General features: G+C 37.1%; 1 protein-coding gene across 1 annotated transcript in view; it reads left to right on the top strand.

The window, feature by feature from the left end:
• Positions 1 to 16535, top strand: part of LOC113291176 (wall-associated receptor kinase 5-like) — a 28095-nt gene extending 11560 nt beyond the window's left edge. Inside the window, exon 8 of the mRNA XM_026540741.1 lies at positions 15690 to 16535. Coding sequence (XP_026396526.1) covers positions 15690 to 16535 — 846 coding nt within the window. The remainder of the gene's footprint in view (positions 1 to 15689) is intronic.
• The last annotated feature ends 3389 nt before the right edge of the window (positions 16536 to 19924 follow it).

Raw genomic sequence — 19924 nt, 5'->3', positions numbered from 1 at the left:
CATTGGATCTAACAAAAATATAATTTGGGACTGCTCACCGCATCCCATTCCATACGGTAACCCAAAATTCAGAAGCTGGTTCGAAAGATGTCTCTTGGAACAAAGTCCTTGAAGACTCGATAGCAGCACATCGACAACAGAATGTCTCCCAACTCATCTATTTCATCATGTGGCTTCGGAAGATTTCTACCATACAATCATCCACAACATATCATCATCGTGATCAGAAGGTCCAGACACTAAACAACCTAAAGTCAAGGATGGACCGACAACGCAACCACAATCTCCAATATTAACCCTGACATGATCGTTGTCGAGCATATATTTCATCCATACATCCCAAGAATGCAATGGAGTTTGGTAAATTTTGGAATCCACTGGAGAGACACTGCAGACAAAAGCACGGACCCAGACGAGTAGCAGAAAACGGGAGAGGGTCGATACCTCTTTTCATGCAGATGGAGTTTCTATAGTTTGAACAGAATAAAGATTCCTTCTTGCTCCATAAAAGGGAATAGATGAATGGGCGCGACTATGCCACCTCGACCCCGCAACATATCTCCTGAATTCTTCCTGAATTTTACTTTCGGTCTGTTTTCACCTAGCTAACGAGCTTAAAACCTAAATATTCCCGCGTAAGGAGATAGGAAATTCTTTTCCGGTCAGTTGGAGGGGAAAACCGTCAAAATCCGAGTTCGTACGAGAATTCTATAACGATTTTAGTAAGGAGCGCTAATTAGGGTTTCAGCATCCCAAACCATGATTTCGACAAAGTTGTCAGGCGTTATCACCACCGTTTGGTAGCCGAAGATCCAGCGCCATCACCAGCATTTGATAGCCGAAGTTCCAGAATCATCACCACTTCCTCTATTCCAAACCGACCAATGATGACGGCTCCATTCCGAGACGACCAATGCTGACGGATCTATTCCCAGCTGACCTATGCTGACGGCTCCATTCTAAGCTGACCGACGCCAACGCTCCATTCTAAGCCGACCGACGCCAACGCTCCATTTCACGCCAAGCCTATGCTAGAAGCTCCCTTCTAAGCTGATGCCAACAGTCTGCATCTCAACAAGCAACCGCCTCTACCATTTCACGGTCTAGCCAGCAACACCACGAGTAGAATTTACACAAGGCCGCCAACACAAGAATCACGAATTCTCCTTACCTCTCGAAAAAGGTTATCCGGGTCTTTCAGACCATCTTTACATGAATTTCCATTTCGATTTTGTCCTTCCCTGTCACCATCTTATTTTTACCTCGCAACAATGCTCATGTTCCGTGCTAAGCAAGGGACTTAATGTTGATGGTGGTTTTTAGCTTAGGGTTAAAATCGTAAAACCTTACATCTGACATGACATCACTACGACCACTAGCGCATTTATTGAATCATTCAACATGCCTATGTAAGAATTACCAGTGTACTTTTTTTTTATACATGTGTCATGTTCCACGACAGAACCCTTAGTATTGACCGTACTAAACCCTAATTATCACGCCACCGTGCCAATGGAAAACCATGCCAGCCACGTCTCCGCTCCAAGGCATGCCAGCTGCACCACTGTGCCAATGGAAAACCATGCCAGTCATGTCTCCGCGCCAAGGCATGCCAACCATGCCAGCCGCACCACACGTGCCAATGGCAAGCCATGACAGCCACGTATCCGCGCCAAGGCATGCCAACCATGCCATCCGCACCACCGTGCCAATGGCAAACCATGCCATCCACGTCTCCGCGCCAAGGCATGCCAACCATGCCAGCCCGTGCCAATAGCAAACCGTTCCATTCACCTCTCCGCGCCAAGGCATGCCAACCATGCCAGCCGCACCACATGTACCAATGGCAAACCGTGCCAGCCACATCTCCGCGCCAAGGCATGCCAACCATGCCAGCCGTACCACATGTGCCAATGGAATGCCGTGCCAGTCACGTCTTCGCGCCAAGGCATGCCAACCATGCCAGCCGCACCACCGTGCCAGCCGCATCTCCGCACCAAGGCATGTCAACCATGCCAGCCGCACCACATGTGCCAATGACAAACCGTGCCATCCACATATCCACGCCAAGGCATGTCAACCATGCTAGCGTCACCACATGTGCCATGGAAAACCGTGCTAGCCACATCTCCGCGCCAAGGCATGCCAACCATGCCAGACGTGCCACTGTGCCAATGGCAAACCATGCCAGCTACGTCTCCATGCCAACCATGCCTTCATGTCGCTGGCTGCCAAAACGAAGGGTTGCAAAAATCAACGACCACCCTTCCACCTGAGATCCAGATATTAACCATCCAAGGCCACCAGCTAACGCGTGGTAACCTTTGGCCCAACGCCAAGCCCTAATTTTGGCCGCGCCCAAACTATGCCAAAACCCTAGTTTTTGGCCGCGCCTAAGCTACGCCAAAATCCAAGCTTGGACACGCCTAAACCATTCCAAAGCCATGCCGGCCATGCCTTCATGCCACTGGTTTCCCAAAACGAAGGGTTGCAACAATCAATGGCCACCCTTTAACCTGAGATGAAGATCTTAACCGTCCAAGACCACCAGCTAACGCGTGGTAACCTTTGGCCCAACACCAAGCCCTAATTTTGGCCGCGCCTAAACTACGCCAAAATCCAAGCTTGTTCGCGCGTACCACATGCCAATCATGCCATCCGCACCACATGTGCCAATGCCATGCCGTGCAACCTTTCCGCGCCAAGGAATGCCAACCATGCCACATGTGCCAATAGCATGTCGTGCGAGCCACATCTTCGCGCCAAGGCATGCCAACCATGCCGCATGTGCCAATAGCATGTCGTGCCACATCTCCGCGCCAAAGTATGCAAACCATGCCATATGTGCCAATGACATGCCGTGCCATCCACATCTCTGCGCCAAGGCATGCCAACCATGTCGCATGTGCCAATAGCATGTCGTGTCACATCTCCGCGCCAAAGGATGTCAACCATGCCACATGTGTCAATGGCATGCCATACCAGCCACATCTCCGCGCCAAGGTATGCCAACCATGCCACATGTGCCAATGGCATGCCGTTCTAGCCGCACCATTGTGCCAAAACCATGCCAGCCTTTCCTCCACGCTGTTGGATTCCAAAACGAAGGGTTGCGACAATCAACGACCACCCTTCCATCTAAGATGCAGATCTTAGCCGTCCAAGCTCACAAGCTAACGCGTGGCAACATTTGGCTCAACGCCAAGCCCTAATTTTGGTCGTTCCCAGATTATTCCAAAACCCTAGTTCTTGGCCGCGCCTAAACTATGCCAAAAATCCAAGATTGGCCACTCCTAACCATGTCAAAGCCATGCCGGCCATGCTTTCATGTCGCTGGGTACCAAATGAAAGGTTGCAATAATCAACGGCTACCCTTCCTCGCAAGATGCAAAATATCGACCGTCGAGGGTCACCACCGAGCCGTAAATTCTCCCGAGCACAACTTGCCAAACAGCAGTAACATGCTACTTGTTTTCCACGAAAACACTCGAGACATCAACACATGTCACAAACTGGGGGATGCTCATTAGAGTATTGGATTGGAGGTTTACAGCGTGTGGCGTACACTACGCCTGTTACAAGAGAGTGTCATAAGAATGAGGCGGTAAGTAAATACATGGAGTAATGGTGAAACACTTTCTTTCATTATGGAACATTAATTCCAGGCGCTACCGGTTACCACCTCCTCCCATTTATTCATCTGTTTCTATTTCTTACGAGATCAGAGTACGTTTCACTTCGACTTGTATAAATAGGTCTTACCTATGACCACCGAACAACAAGTTTTGGCCAGGAGCATACAACACTCAGAAATCACCTGTTAGCTTTCCCATCTGTTAGCTTACGCTTTCTGATACAAGTCAAAACAACTACTCTTCCAAAATCAACTATTCTGGTCTCAACACTCTCTTCGCTTCACTCCCCAAAACCAACCCTTCTCCTTCACTTTGTGACCGAAGCAAGTCTGGAACGACCATTTCTTGGTTTAGGACGGATTTATACAGATTGATCTCTCGAATCTAAATTACTCCCTTGCAGTACATTGTTTAGGGTTTAGACTCGTTTCTCACCCACAACACACGAAATTACCGAAACCAACAGAAACTGTTTTCACCCTCAAACACCTGCCTATATATAAGCGACAGAGGGAGTAATATCGTTTGAAGTACTCCTTGACCGTTTGAACCAGATCAAAGCAAGTAATATTAATTTTCTTTAGTTTTAATTGATTTTCTAATTGAATTAGATGTAGTGTTTTTTCATTTTTGATGTCTTTTGACACATTTTTTTTTAACTATTTTGGTGATTTTATCTTTGCTTTTTTGGGAAATTCCTTCTTCGCTTGAAGAGCGATTATTTCTTCAATTTAATAGTGATGTGTTCAATCTTTGTTGGTTGTTTCATGGCATGTTATTTTATATTCAAGATTTTATCATCACTTGAAGTCAAAGCGATGTTGTGTTAGTTGTTTCATAGAATATTTAATGCGGGATCGCTTTGAGTTCGTCGTCAACAAAAAGATTTAGGGTATCTCGGATTTTCGTTCATATATTCAAGATCAAGGGCTAAGCACTCTTTTATTTTTGGATCATCTCTTATTAAAGAATAAAAACATTCAAAATGGACGGAACTAATTCATCATTATACCATTTTTGCTCTCTAATTCTCGCACAAAAATTGAGTACATTTGCGGTATTTTTATCTTTCTCTTAGCAACTTACACGTGATTGATATCTTTATTTGTATTTCGGTTTTGAGTTTCTTGTATTTTGATGTTCTTTTTGTTTTAAACAAACATGTAATCACCTTTTTTGGATTAGTTATGTAAGATTAATCCTCGATGGTATCGTCTAAACTTTAGTTCTTTATTCTCGAGGAGAAATACTTGATTAATCGAAAACTTAGAAACCACCTTAATCCACTGATATAGAGTAATAAAGAATCTAACAAATGTTCGTTGTACCTTGTTGGATAATATGGAACGTAAACCTTTAATCTGCGTCTAGCTTCTCTATTCCATGAGACTTATTTTTCCATAAACCATCTCATCAAAATTTTATTCATCTTAGTGGATATTCATTGACATACAATTGGTCATGTGGTTAATCTTGTTTCCAAATGGCATACAATTATCACAAAATTTGTTAAAAAAACCAAAATCAACAATTCCTGGGTGAAAAGGACATTTATATTTTGATACTGTTTAAATAGACAAAAATGTAAAAATAGCGAGGATGTAAACAGTTTCATCCTACCCATTTTCAAATACTTTTTCTTATTTTTAATTTACATCTGGATGCATTCAGTTTCATCCTTACTATATTTTAAGTTTAAGTCAGGATGAATCCAGTTTCATCCTTGCTTTATTTTTAGTGTCCATTTCACGCATACTAATTTTTACTTGTCCATTTGAACCATGTTTTAAAAATATTTGGACAAATGACCCATTTTCCGTACAATTATCAACCTTTCTATTTCGGTCGATTTCTTCTTCCATAGACCATATCGTCAATATTTTGTTCATATTAGTCATATCCACCCGGAATCCCACTAAAACTTTATTCATCTTAGTGGATGATCATTGGCATAGAGTTGGTCATGTGGTAAATCCTGGTTCCAATAGCATATGATATCAATTATCACGTACTAACTAAGAAATTTTGGGTTAATTTTTCTTTATTGGTGACTAATTTGGCAGTCTCACGGTAAATTTTTGATCAATATGTCAAATTTCGAATCACATTCTAGGTTTTCTGTCACGGAGTACGAGTAGAAAGTTGAGACACGACAAAATTTTCTTCATTTTTTAAAGCAATATCACTTTCATTAATATCAAACAGAAGTTATAGAAAGACATTTGAATACATCATAGATCAATAACCACATATTAACATAAACTTCACGATGTAAAAGGATAAACCGGAATATTTCGACAAAAAATGAAAAGGAATAACTGATTTAATTGGAGTTTTGGATATTTTCATAAATGTGTTGCTGGGGGTGGTAGCCCCACCCGTTATGTTCGACCCGTAACGTGTGTTTATCACGGGTCACCATTACTGGATGTCTTTTTGAAGGCGTCTGCATGAGATGAAGAGACATATCCAATAGACATCAATCCATCTATAAATTGTGAAGGCTTTCTCCCATTTCAACATCATAAAAAATCTTTAATTTTTTTATGTTTAAGTATCTTCAGAATCTAATTAGTGTGTGTTCTTGATTGGGTCCAGGGAGTACAACTTTTGAATCCAACAATGTTTTTAGGGCTTCGTTGTATCTTGAAAGCATTAATTACCGATCGATCGTACTCGCCAATTATTTGGGAAGGGACGATTTTTAGAGAACTGCTCGGTGGAACTCGCAAGTTTTGTTATCTCAAGCTTGTTGTCAAATTTAGTTGTACAAAACCATATCTTGATTTCTAATCTACATTTATAAGTATGTATTTGAGTATCAGACATCACCAAATCACCTATTGAAGACGGAGATCAACCAAAGATACTTGGAGAACTGCATCAACATATATGAAGACTGAACCATTTTATTGTTTCTAGTCAAGCTTGTCTTACTGAAATATCGAAACATGATTCAAGCAATAGTCATTCATATACTTGATAGATTTAGTTAAGAAGAATTTATTGTTTGTGAACTAAGTTATGATTCAAATTAATCATTTGAAAATAGACCGAGCGATGATATTCGTCACTGATGTCATTTGGGAGTGTTTCAAATTGAAAGAGAGATATGTATAGAATCTACTAAAAATCAGGATACAAGATGGTACATGTACCCAATACACGTACAGGTGTAACTAAATTAATTGGTTATGGATTAGTGTTACGCATACCCAGTACACGTACCGGCGTAGCTCTAGTTCGGTAACATATCATGGTACACGTACTCGGTACGCATACCCAAAAAAAAAACTGAGTTCGTGAATTGTCTTATTGTACACGTACCCAATGCGCATACCAAAGTAGCATGAGTTCAGAAACTGATTTACGGAGCACGTACCCAGTATGCGTACCAAAATAGTTTGTGCGGAAAATTTCCTTAAGGGTACACATACCCGGTAAACTTACCTTGGCAGTCTGAGTTCACGAATTGGGTTGGTACACATACCTGGTATGCATACCGTCCCTGCTGAATATTTTCAGATACATTTAAACAATTTTCTACGATATGTTCGGAATTTGATTAACTCTCGAAAACACCTATGAGACATATTTTATCAATTAATCACTTGTGGTTTTGCATCAAGATTAAAGTCTAAAGAATTAAATGAATATGGATAAGCTTATGGTTCAAATGGTTAACCGACCATGAACTATCATTATACAAGGTTCGGTTACGGATGACCATACGATCTATATTCTACTATATGATTTCAAGTCGAATTCCTCACATGCCTATGTGAAACCTAACCAGTATTTCATCTAAATACAAAAAGTGTTTGCTTGATTCTCAAGCTACCTTAGATTGAATATTAAGCGACCTTCGATCATGAATGTCTTTAAATAATAGAGAGACTCAAACAAATGAAAAATTCAATCCCTGTCACTTTCTTGTGTTCTAGTTGTATGCTAGAATTGTCATATATTAACCTAGGTTTCATCTGAGAAACATAATTTGGTTAACGACTTAAAGACTTCACTTAGGGATTCCTCAAGCCAGGCCCGACTATCTTTTACCTTGATAATTCGTGTATCCTGATCTTCCTTTTCTGTTATCGAGGCATTCATAATCTCTTTCAGGCTAGATAGATAGAAACTGCAAAATTCTCTTCATCTCAGAATTTGTGATTTCACAAGATAGATATGTGATAGTGATTATTAATTGAACTTGTCTAAGATTTTTCTTGTGAGGTGGCTAATAATCTAGGTTTCTCTTCGGTAATCATAAGTATCGGATTTATGAGGTTTGGTGGCTTTGCTACTGTACACAGATTTTCCTACCTTGATCTCGCGATCTAAACTGAAATCAAATAGGCTTATCTGTTAGAGGAATGTTGGTATCAAAAGTATTCACTTAGATTGAAGCAACTCTTAGGATGTAAAGGACGTCAGATAAGCAAATCAATTGCGTAGAACCTTCTGAGGTTCAAGATACATAAGGAGTGTGACTGTAACTAAATCTCTTGGAGGGTGGATTCGTTATCAACCACATTCCAGTCTGAAGTTCTTATAGTAGGCTAGTGTCTGTAGCGTTTTAATACAGTTCGGTGTTCAAATCTGGACGAGGTCCCGAGGTTATTCTGCAATCGCGGTTTCTTCGTTAACAAAAATTCTTGTGTTTCCCTTTCCGTATTATATTGTTTATCTTATAATATGATTATCACAAGTAGTACTTAATCAATCGTAGTAGATACGTCCATCTTGACTCTGATCGATAATAAGATCTTGTTCTTGTAGAATTTTCGTATCTTGAAAGATAGGTAACAAGTTTCATACTTAGAAGAATTTCAATACGGTTATTTGGATATGACTCGATTGAACTTGAATATTGATCATTGGAATCGTTCAAGTACTCTCACGGTTATATCAGGTTCATGGACTCCTTGTCTGTAACATTCTGATTGTGTGAGAAAGGTATATAATACAATTTTTTTCAAGCATCATTAAGTTGGTGTACTTGGAATTGTATCAAGGTTTTTTCCAAACAGGTTTCCGAAGGAAAAAGTTGGCAGTGTACTTCTTACCTCTTCGTTTTCAGAAATATTTGATGAAAAGAATAACAAGGCCTTGAAAGTCGGTGTTACAACATTCTTTTCTATTCTCTGATTTTTTATTCTATATATGGTACCCATTTTTCAACGTGGAGTGACGAAGATTCCGGGCACCGGATCTCACCACTGATGTACTTCAAATTCAACCCTAAGAACCCCAATTAGGAATATACATTAAAGGCATAAAAAGATGCTTGGAAACACAAATAAAACCACCATAAAAGCGAAGAAACCTTGCCTCTGGAAAGTAACTCAAACAAACTAACCCTAATAACATTAAAAATATATAATGTAACTAGATACTAGTTGAAATCACTTAACAACACTAGGCTGCTCGTATCCACCCCAAAAACCGAGCAGATCTAACAAGTGAGGTTGTCGCGGAATTTAGGTTTTTTCTTCATCAATAAAGCTTTTGAGAGATAAGAGAGAGATAATGTATACTTCACGGGTTGATTATAGGTATCCTGGAGGAAACTTCTGAATCACATAGTAATTTTTTATTAACAACGTAGGATCACACAAGAAATTTTAGTCCGCCACCCAAATTTTTGATTCCAATTATGAGTGACAAATCATATTTCGATCGTCGGTAGATATTGAATTGGATTGATAAGCTAGATTTTGGATTACAGTACATTTCTTTTTCCGGGTCGTTGAACATGCATGTTCTGTGTTACAATGGTAGATTTTGAGTTATAGAGCAAATTTGGATTCATAAGAGGAATTTAGCAGTGAGAACCTTTATTTGCGAAGAATTCTAGAACCGGCAAAAATAAGTAGTTTAACATTAAGGTCATTTGTTATACTAATTTGTTTTTAAATAAGAATTTTAATAAGCAAAAATAGTGAGGTGAAATTTTTTGTTGTAATTAGGAATTTTCTTTGACTTCTAGTTAGTCTAGGCCATTACTCGTAATATTGAAACCCCCATCCATAAAATAAAAATTAAAATTTTGCAAAATGTAAGATGTGTCTTATTTTTACATTAGAAATTTCAATCATAATAGTTAATATAATTGTTTATGCTACGTTTGTTTCTAAAAAAAATAGATGTTTTTTTTTTCAATTTGGATTATTTTTAGGCTAAAATGAAAAAGTGATTGAAATCGACCCATAATTTCATTTACTTTCTTGGCATTCAATAATTACTTGCTATCCCCGTGAAATCTGATATTTTCTTGCATCAATCATTCAAATATCTCTTCCCAATTCCCAGCAAATAATAAACTGGCGAGATAGGGGTATACCCAGATTAGTTAGGGTATACCAAATAAGACAAAAATAGACTATTAGGAAGTAAAACTCAAAGCTCATTAGACATATATCTTTTAGAATGACAAATCTTCCCTTGTTTAACTAGCAGTAAAAAATATGTTTAACTTAATTAATTTACTTAGATTAGATAGTTGAATTAAAAGTTGTGAAATTATGTTTTAGTTGGACTGAACTTATAGATTATGTGAGAAGATTTTTGAGGAAAAAAATTGTTTTGAGATTTTTGTTTGAAACGCAATGAAATTACACTAGAAAAACATTTCTAAAAAGGGGATTGTGAAGCTGTTTAATGGTTTCATTCTCCCAAATTACAGAAAAAACAACACTTTTAGAAACGAAAGTATTAAAAGTTGGCATGCGCGGCAAAACAGGAAAATAACAACTAATATCTTATGGGATTAGTCGTCAGGGTCGAAAAATGTATAAGGGGACGACCAAATTTTAGTCGTCAACTTAGGGGAAAAAAATCATACCGACTAAAAACCATTCTAATCACTGAAAAACCATTCTTTAATGAGCTATTAGTCGGCATAATCGACAATCTACAAATTGACGACCAACACTTAGTCGGCATAGTCTATAACCTACAGATTGACGACTAAGTGTTAATCTTCAAGGTATTATTCCAATAAGGTGGCGACCAATAACTAAATAGTACACACATACTTCTGAAAGTGATTAGTCGACATGTTAGTATTTTCAAACCCTGATGACCAATAATAGAACATCAATAGTCGTTAAGGTATAAGATTGATTATCATGACAATCCTGAAAATGTCAGCTTCCAGAAATGAAAATTCGTCAAGATATTCAATTTAGGAAAAAAATAATGACTAAGGCAAAACATAAAAAGTCGTTAGTATTGTCAAACAGATACCCTAATGACCACATAACTACAACTTCAGAATTTCGAATTTTTGGACCTAAAGTGACATGCAAACAAAAAATATTAAAATACTGAAATGAGTTTATATAATAACTTTCTTTCTCAATCTCGTCATTTGATCGACAAGTTTTTTTTCGTTTGAATGATATTGAATGATATAGAAGGACGAAGAGGGACCAATTAGTCGTTAGGTTGAGTAGAGGAATAGGAGAAGATGAATAGGTTAAGTTTTAATTATAACTGTACGGGGTATTTTCGTAACTTTACTCTATTAGAGCGTCCACAGTGGTACGATCAAAACCAAAGATCAAAGACCAAAACAAACGATCAAATTTGAGTTTAGTTTGTAGTGTCACGTTAAGGCAGTGGAGTATATTTAGTCGGGCGGATGTATAATCCACGCTTGCATGTGGAGCGTTTGTATAATCTTCGTTTGGGCCGGGCGGAGATATAGTTAACGCTGGTTGTGGGGCGTTGCTAAAGATAACGCTGGTTGTGGGGCGTACATATAGTTCACGCTCGGAGAAGGGGCGTACGTATAATCAACGCCTGGTGTGGCGGACGTATAATCAACGCCTGAATGAAGCGTACGTATAATCAACGCCTGTTTTGAGGCGTACGTATAATCAACGCCTGTTTCAGGCGAACGTATAATCAACGCCCCATTCAGGCGTACGTATAATCAACGCCTCACTCAGGCGTACGTATAATCAACGCTTTTCTCTTCTCTCAGGCGTACGTATAATCAACGCCTCACTCTTCTCTCAGGCGTACGTATAATCAACGCTTGGTTTCACTCAGGCGAATGAAGGAATCAACGCCTCATGGCAGACGTATGTATAGTGTTGGACTTGTATTAACACACGTATCGAGCACGTGTGGAATTAAAGCCGAGACAATCTCTAACCACCACGTATAGCCCACGTGTTCACTTGCCCTTTACCCTAATATTCTCCGTCTTCTTCTTTTCTTTTCTACCTCCTATTTGTTTCTACCGCCCACAAACACAGCTTCTGGACCAAAAGAAAAGAAAAAAACGAGATACATCACAGTAACGAGCAGTAAAAGAAAAGAAAAAAACGAGATACTTGATGAACCCGGGTTACAAAAGAGGTATGTTTTTTTTTTCTTAATCTCTTTTGTTTTATCGTTGTATAACTTATTTAGGGTGTTATTTGTTAAAATTAGTTTATATAAAATTGGGTTTTAACGAACAAATATGAATATGAAATTGGTTAAATTTAATTGGGTATGTGTGTTTTATGCTTTTTTAGAGATTAATATGTATGTGAAAAAAACACTATTTGCTGCTTATGTAAATTTGGTTAAATTTTTTCCGAAAATAGTTATAGAAGATCTAATTTGTGGGCGGAATAGATTTATAATTTTTGGGTATTGTAAAAATCTGTGGTTATGTAGATTATGTGGGAAATAGTTCTCACCCTTCATCTGTTTCAATCAACCTATTTCAATTGAGAGCTTCCTTTTATTGTTTTTCTGCATGTTGTCTGTTGGTAATTAATTTTAGTGAATATGGTTATCAATAGTTGTAGTTATGTAAATTATTGGATTAATTTTAAAATTATTGGATTAATTTTAAATTATTGTAGTTATGTAAATTATTGGATTAATTATTGCTTTTCTGCATGTTGTATGTGAATATGGTTACCAATAATTGAATTTGTATTGTTTTTTATTGAATTTTGAGGTGATTAATTTTAGTTATGTAAATTGTAGTTATGTAAATTTTGGGAGTTACATATGTAGAAGAGCTAATTGCGTGAGTATGGAATTGGTTTTTTAGTGATTTTTATGGAATCTTGAAGTGATTAAATTGGGTTGTGGAATCTTGTAATGATTTTCGAAATGCATCGGTGACGATTTAATTTGTGTTTGTGGAATTATAGAATTTGGAATTGATATGGTTTGTGTTAAGGATTTATAGTATTTGGAATATAAATGGTTATGGACTAATAAAAATATTCGTTAATGAGGGTTGGTCTTTTAATAATGTAACTGCATCTATATTGTGTGTGCACAGATGTTGAACAAATTCACAGCGCGGTTCAATGGTCGCATGAAGACGAACAAGAAACAAAAATCTGTAGCCGAAGAGGATTATAACTTAATCCCTACTGGTACAATTAAGGAGGTTGATATTCCCCGGTTAGGGAGGTTTCCTATACTGCAAGATGATAAACCGCACGCTACTACGGACATCACATTTACAGGGGAGCACAAATTGAAGTATCAACATCGTGGATCTTTGGCATCGGTAATTCATCACTATCAAACTATTTCACAACACTGTCCTAGAGATAAATATATTATTGAAAAAGCGGGATGGCAAAATCTACTAGACATACAATGTAGCGAAACCAACCATTCAATGGTTGATTATATTGCTGAGCGGTTTTGGGATACAACAAACACTTTTCACTTCCCATTTGGTGAGATGGGATTCACCCCCCTAGATTGGCTCATGTTGACTGGACTGAGTATCGGTGATGGGCCTGATGTTCCTTATGATTCGGGGAAGTACCAATTTGAACATGTTCGTGAGCATATCTTTCCGGATATCCAAGATGTCACGCTCTGTCCAAAAGCACCGTCGTGGGTTTCAAATTCAATTACAATTAAATATTTAAGGTCATATTTCTTCGAAGACAAGTTGGTTGCGGCTGAAAATGATAGCACCCTTGCTCATAGAGTAGCAATTGCCTTTTTCATGTATGTTTTGGGGACATTTTTCTTTTCTAATGCAAAGACTTATATTGATGCTGGATGGTTAGCTGCTTTTGAAAATCTTGATGTAGTTTCCACGTATGACTGGGGTGGTGCCGCGTTTTCGAAATTGTATGCGGCACTCCGTTTATCTGGGAGGAGACAGAAGGCACTATGTGGTCCATTCCAAGTATTAGAGGTCTCTCCTTGAGTTGTTGTTTGCGGTCCTTCATCATCTTCCTCGTTATTCTCATAAGTGTCCAAATCATGCGTCGTATCGAATACAAAAGTCGATCGCCGATTATATTTTATATTTTCTAACACAATTGGGTAGCACTCTTCGTGCTTAAATTTTTTCCCATCGTTGCATTCCTTGAACCTCTTGTTAACTTCTTCAAGCTGTTAATGTTTTTAAAAACACTTAAGTACATGGGCGCTTATTAAATATTAGAAAACAATTGTTCGAAAAATCAAGAATGCTTACCTTCTTTTCATGACCCCATCCAGTATGATATTCACCTTCAACTTCTGCCTCTTTTGCCGAAAATAACGCCACATCTTTACTTATTCTCTGATATCGTTTTTGCTAAGAACTCCAAGACCGCTCTGGATTATTAGGTAAATGAAGTTCAATATCATCCTTGATACGAGTCCACAACGTCGCCTCTGATTGATCATCTCCAACACTAGAATCTTGAGATATAGATAAATGAATTTTACACATGTTACATCTTCGATTGTCGTAAAATTTGGACCTCGTGCTACTCTTGGTGCCATTGTAAGCGAATCCGTGAAAATTTTCCAAATGATTTGAAAGCAGAAATAATATTTCTTCTTATCGGTGTGATAGATAGTTTGAAGTATTAGTCGTGGGAAAATGTCACAGGATCTCATGTGTATATATAGGTGTTTCTTCCGAAATTTTCAACGTTCCAAAATGTCTTCCAAACTTTCCAACGTTCCAAATTATCCAACGTTCCATTTTCTTCAACGTTCGAATTACCAACGGTATAAAAAAATTTCAAAATCAATTTTGTCTAAGTATTTTAATTTTTTTTTAAACTCAAGCTTGGGGCGTTAACTATATAAACGCCTGGCGTGGGGCGTTAACTATATCAACGCCGGGATGGGGCGTTAACTATATATACGCCTGGAGTGGGGCGTTAACTATATCAACGCCGGGATGGGGCGTTAACTATATAAACGCCTGGCGTGGGGCGTTAATTATATCAACGCCTGTCTGGGGCGTTAACTATATATACGCCTGGCGTGGGGCGTTAACAATATCAACGCCGGGCTGGGGCGTTAACTATATATACGCCTGGCGTGGGGCGTTAAGAATATCAACGCCGGGCTGGGGCGTTTGTATAATCTTCGTCTGAATGGGGCGTTAATTTTATGAACGCTTGACGTGGGGCGTAAACTTTAGCAACGTCCCAACGGGCGAACATTTTATCAACGCCTGAACCGGGCGTAACTTATATACACGCCTCTTTATGGGGCGGTGACTTTACCTACGTTTCACAACAGGCGTAGATTATATACACGCCCGATGACAAACGGTGATTATACATCCGCTCCACTATATATAGTTTTGGTCTTGGTCCCAGACCAAATATGGTCTGGAATTTGGTTTTGGTCCAGATTTTAGTCTTTACTCCGTCCCGTTGCGTCTCGTCCCTGGACCATAATTATAGGTTTGCTCGTCCACTGCAGTTGCTCTTAATCATCCCTTAACCTTGTTTCTAGGTCCACTTAAATTTAAATATACCCAATCAGGCCAGTAAAAATAAGTAGAAGTTAACGTTTAATCCCATTTTTATTGGGCTTTAGACATTTTAGTCTTGTCACCTAAAACTTCATACTCGGATGTCCAAATACACCAAATCTAATACGAGTTAGTCCTTTTGTTAACGATTCAGTCCAAATCGATTTTTTCCCATGACAAATATAACCCTACCAATTCATTTCATGTGTTTGCCGAGAGAAAAACCTAAGAACAAATCTTAATCTCTACAGGTTTCATCTGAACCAGCATAATTGAAATCTACAATTCGTAAATTCGAGTTTAAGAAACCTAATTCGATTCAATCTCCATATCCACAACCAAAGTTTGAGTATCAATTACCACTTGATTCAAATGGCACCCTCTTCCAACATATCCATAACAAGGCGGGTGGAAAATCATCATCCTCTTTATCTTGGAAAAGTCGTTTGAGGATTGCAACTGAAAGTGCTGGAGCGCTTGCGTATCTGCATTCATCGGCTTCTATACCCATCATTCATAGGGATATTAAGTCTGTCAACATACTTTTAGATGAAAATTTCACTGCAAAAGTATCAGATTTTGGGGCATCAAGGTTGAATACAGTGGGCGAAGCCCAAATAGATACATTAGTTCAGGGGACTTTAGGGTATTTAGATCCAGAGTACTTCCTAACTAGCCAATTGATAGATAAAAGTGATGTCTATAGTTTTGGTGTAGTTCTTGTCGAACTTTTAACAGGAGAAAAACCACTTTCTTTTGATCGACCACAGGAACAAAGAAGTCTAGTTTCATTTTTCCTTGAAGCAATCGAAAAGAATGACGTATTTAAGCTTATAGAACCTCAAATAGTGTGTGAAGCAACGCGGGAACATTTCATTGCAGTTGTGGAGCTTGCGAGTAAATGCCTCAGCACGGAGGGTGAACATAGACCCACAATGAAACAAGTAGCTGCAGAGCTAGAAAGCTTATGTAAATTAGAGACGTCGCCATCTGGAGTTCATAATCAGCAGACCCTTGAGAGAAAGCCTAACAAGTTCATCGATGATACAAGAGACCTCTATTCAGTATCAAGCGCGTACACCTCGGGTGATTCTGGTCAATACAGTAGCATGGAGAATGATATGATGAGTCCAATGAACAGGCCCCGGTAATAATACTTTGAATTTTCTTTAATTAATTGTATGCAATGTAATTGGGCTAGTTACAAAATGTGGCTGGCTTGCATACTGGGTCGGAATATACCTATACCTCTGCTCTTTTGATTTCAGTAATTTGATTGTAGTCTTGTGGTTGAACATTACAACTTTATCACCAGATTTTTTTTTACTTTGGTTAAACCAATCCGCGAAAAGATTATCTTCTAGTTTGGAATCTGGATTGGCTATTTAATTTCTACTCCGTATTTTATATTTGATCTTTTTCATGTTTACTGCCCATTAATTTCTTAAAAATGTTGAAATTTAATCTTGCTTATGAACAATATTATTAGTTATAAAGGTTGATTCATTGATCGAAATTCGAAACGGAAAATGGTCATTTGCCCAAATATTTTTAAAACATGGTTGTAGTGGATAAGTAAAAATTAGTATGGGTGAAATGGACACCAAAAAAAATAGCAAGAATGAAACTGGATTCATCATGGCTTAAACTTAAAAAATAGCGAAGATGAAACTGGATGCATCCTGATGTAAATTAAAAATAAGAAAAAATATTTGAAAATGGGTAGAATGAAATTGTTTACATCTATTTTTACATTCTCATCAATTTAAACAATATCAAATTTTATATGTATTTTTCACTCAGGAATTGTCGTTTTAGGGTTAATTGACTAATTTTGTGAATTCGAAACAAAACATCCAACAATTTCATCGACCAAAGTAAGATGATAGACACAAACAAACAACTATCTAAACTGTGGAACTGTAACGAATCACCACCTTGAAATACTTGGATAGTCGTACCTACCCAGAGAAGATGGGGCATTTGCAAAAATTCTAGGATCCGTGCATAATCTTATTCACACACTATCTTATAAGATATGCGCTAATTCTTCTATAAAGCCCATACGGTAACGAATTTGAAGATAATATTTGGATGATACAAACCTTTTATATAACTTTATATTCTTTCAAAGACGACCATAATCCGATATACCAAACTTCACTATCTACTAATCTTAATTTCAACTATTAATATCCAACAATTGATTTTCAAAGTGGTAGATGTTATCTGTCTCGGATTGAGCTTTTATTTTTATAGGAATATAGAATATACACGAGACAAAATATGCATATTTTTAATCCTGAGGGTGTCCCTTATCTATCATTTTTTCATAATGCCAACAATAACCTCAATAATTTGCATAACACCCCTCGTACATTTTGGTAGAAAAGGAAGAGATATAGAGAAGAGATGTGATTTTAAGTGATTACGTTGAACACAAAATTAGTTTTTGAATTAAAAATATTTAACCAGCATAGTTCCTGAAAATAACATTTGATAAGGTTATGTTGGATCTTTTGTAAAGATGGTGAATTGAACTGTAGAGATTCATAAATAGAGTAGTGATGAGATGGTAATAATAATACTTTTTAATGGATCAAAGTAAATCATGAACATGGATAACATCCCATAAATAATCGTCAAGAACATGTAAAACACCTTAAGAACAATTATCCAAACTAAAAGATAACTATTTTTGTGCGTAAATTTTATGAAAAACAGACTTCACAGAATTAGGTTTAAACTTGTTTGTTCTCAACGCATTCAAACCTTGTACTTTATTTTTTAGATTTGATAACTTATATTAAATCAATCATAATTCATTCAATAATGATAAAAAATAATAAACATATTATACTTTAATGGTAACATTATTACTTGAGTTACGATTCGTACATGAAATTAAAGTTTAAATCAAGGGGAAATAATCGTTTGATCCCTTTTTAGGTGGTCTCAAGTCTGTTTGGTCCTCTTGGAAAACGCGTTTTCTGTTTGGTCCATAATTATTTGAGAATATCGAATGGACCAAGATACCATTCCGTGTTAATTTCCGTAGTTGTTTCATTTTCGTAATTATTTGAGTTCATCCAATCTAATGAACTTTGAACTTCCTACTTATTTTCTTGTAGGAGTTCATATGTTTGATAAATTATCTGGTGTTTGGTAATGCTTTTGTAGATTTGAGTTCATTCTTAAAAATGAACATACAACAAAAGTTTCATTATTAAGAACAAAAAAAAGGACAGAGTTCATTATTTCGAATGAACACCTAATCAAAGTTTATTATTATGAACAAAAAACAGAGTTCATTCGTCAAAATTAACACCTATAATTTTGAACAAAAATCAGAGTTCATTCGTCAAAATGAACACCCAACCAAAGTTCATGAATTATGAATAAAAATCAAATTTCATTCGTCAAAATTAACACCCAATCGAAGTTCAATATTATGAAAAAAAATCAGAGTTCATTCGTCAAAATGAACACCTATCAAACAAACTAATTCAGATCTAGATTAGAGTTCATTATTTAAGATGAATACACAAAAAAACAGAGTTCATTCAAGATGTAAAAAATAGAGTTAATTCTCTATCATGAACACATAAAAAAAAAAAAGTTCATCTAAGAAAATCTCACAAAACCTTTATCGTCTTCAACAACAACAAAGAAAAGAAAATAAATATCTTTGTTCGTTGTCATCATATTCATCGTCTTCATCATCATAAACACAATAGCAGAGAAAGAAAATAAAAAAGACCTAGAAAAAAGAAATCTTTGTAAATCATCTTCAAAGAACATCATCATCACCGTCTTCATCATCTTCAATAAACATTGTCTTCATCGTCTTCAAAACTTTGTAAAACAAAACCCTAGAAAAACAAACTAGTGTAGCAGCAGAAGAGGAAAAGGAAAAAAGAGGGAGCGAAAGTAGATCTGAAAATGGATAGGAGAGAGAAATAAATCTGAAAATGACTCCCTTCTCTCTTGATAATGAGTATATTGTATATATGTTCCCAATTAAAAGGGTATTTCTGTCACTACCATTTGACAATTACGTCATCCTGCGTGATTATTGTCCACCCTAAGACCAAACAATAATTTCTAGGACCAAACAACAATATATATTTTTAAAAAGGACCAACCAAATAGTTGACTGGGTCAACTGGACCAAACTAACTCTAACATAATATTCCTAGGACTAATTGGTATTTCCTACTTAGATCAATCTCTAAAAAAATGTTTGTAAATATTTGGGCTTAAAGTGAAGGCAACAGAATTAGGTGCGGACCTTTTTTTTAAAAAAAATCTCTGAACCTTTTATTTCTATATTATGATTCGACACCTTATGCCCAGTCAATCATAACTCACACGAATACATAAAAAAACGGAGTTCATATTTTCGAATAAACACCTAATCATAACCAAATCTAAAATCAACTCTGAAAAAACAGAGTTCATTCTTTAAAATGAATGCACGACAAAACTTTTATTATTATGAAAAAAACAGAGTTCATTCTTTAAAATGAACACTTATTCA

The sequence above is a fragment of the Papaver somniferum genome, chromosome 6 (genome assembly GCF_003573695.1).
Source record: "Papaver somniferum cultivar HN1 chromosome 6, ASM357369v1, whole genome shotgun sequence".
Lineage (NCBI taxonomy): Eukaryota > Viridiplantae > Streptophyta > Magnoliopsida > Ranunculales > Papaveraceae > Papaver > Papaver somniferum.
Note: the sequence above shows the minus strand (reverse complement) of the source record. Positions and strands in the feature narration are given on the sequence as shown.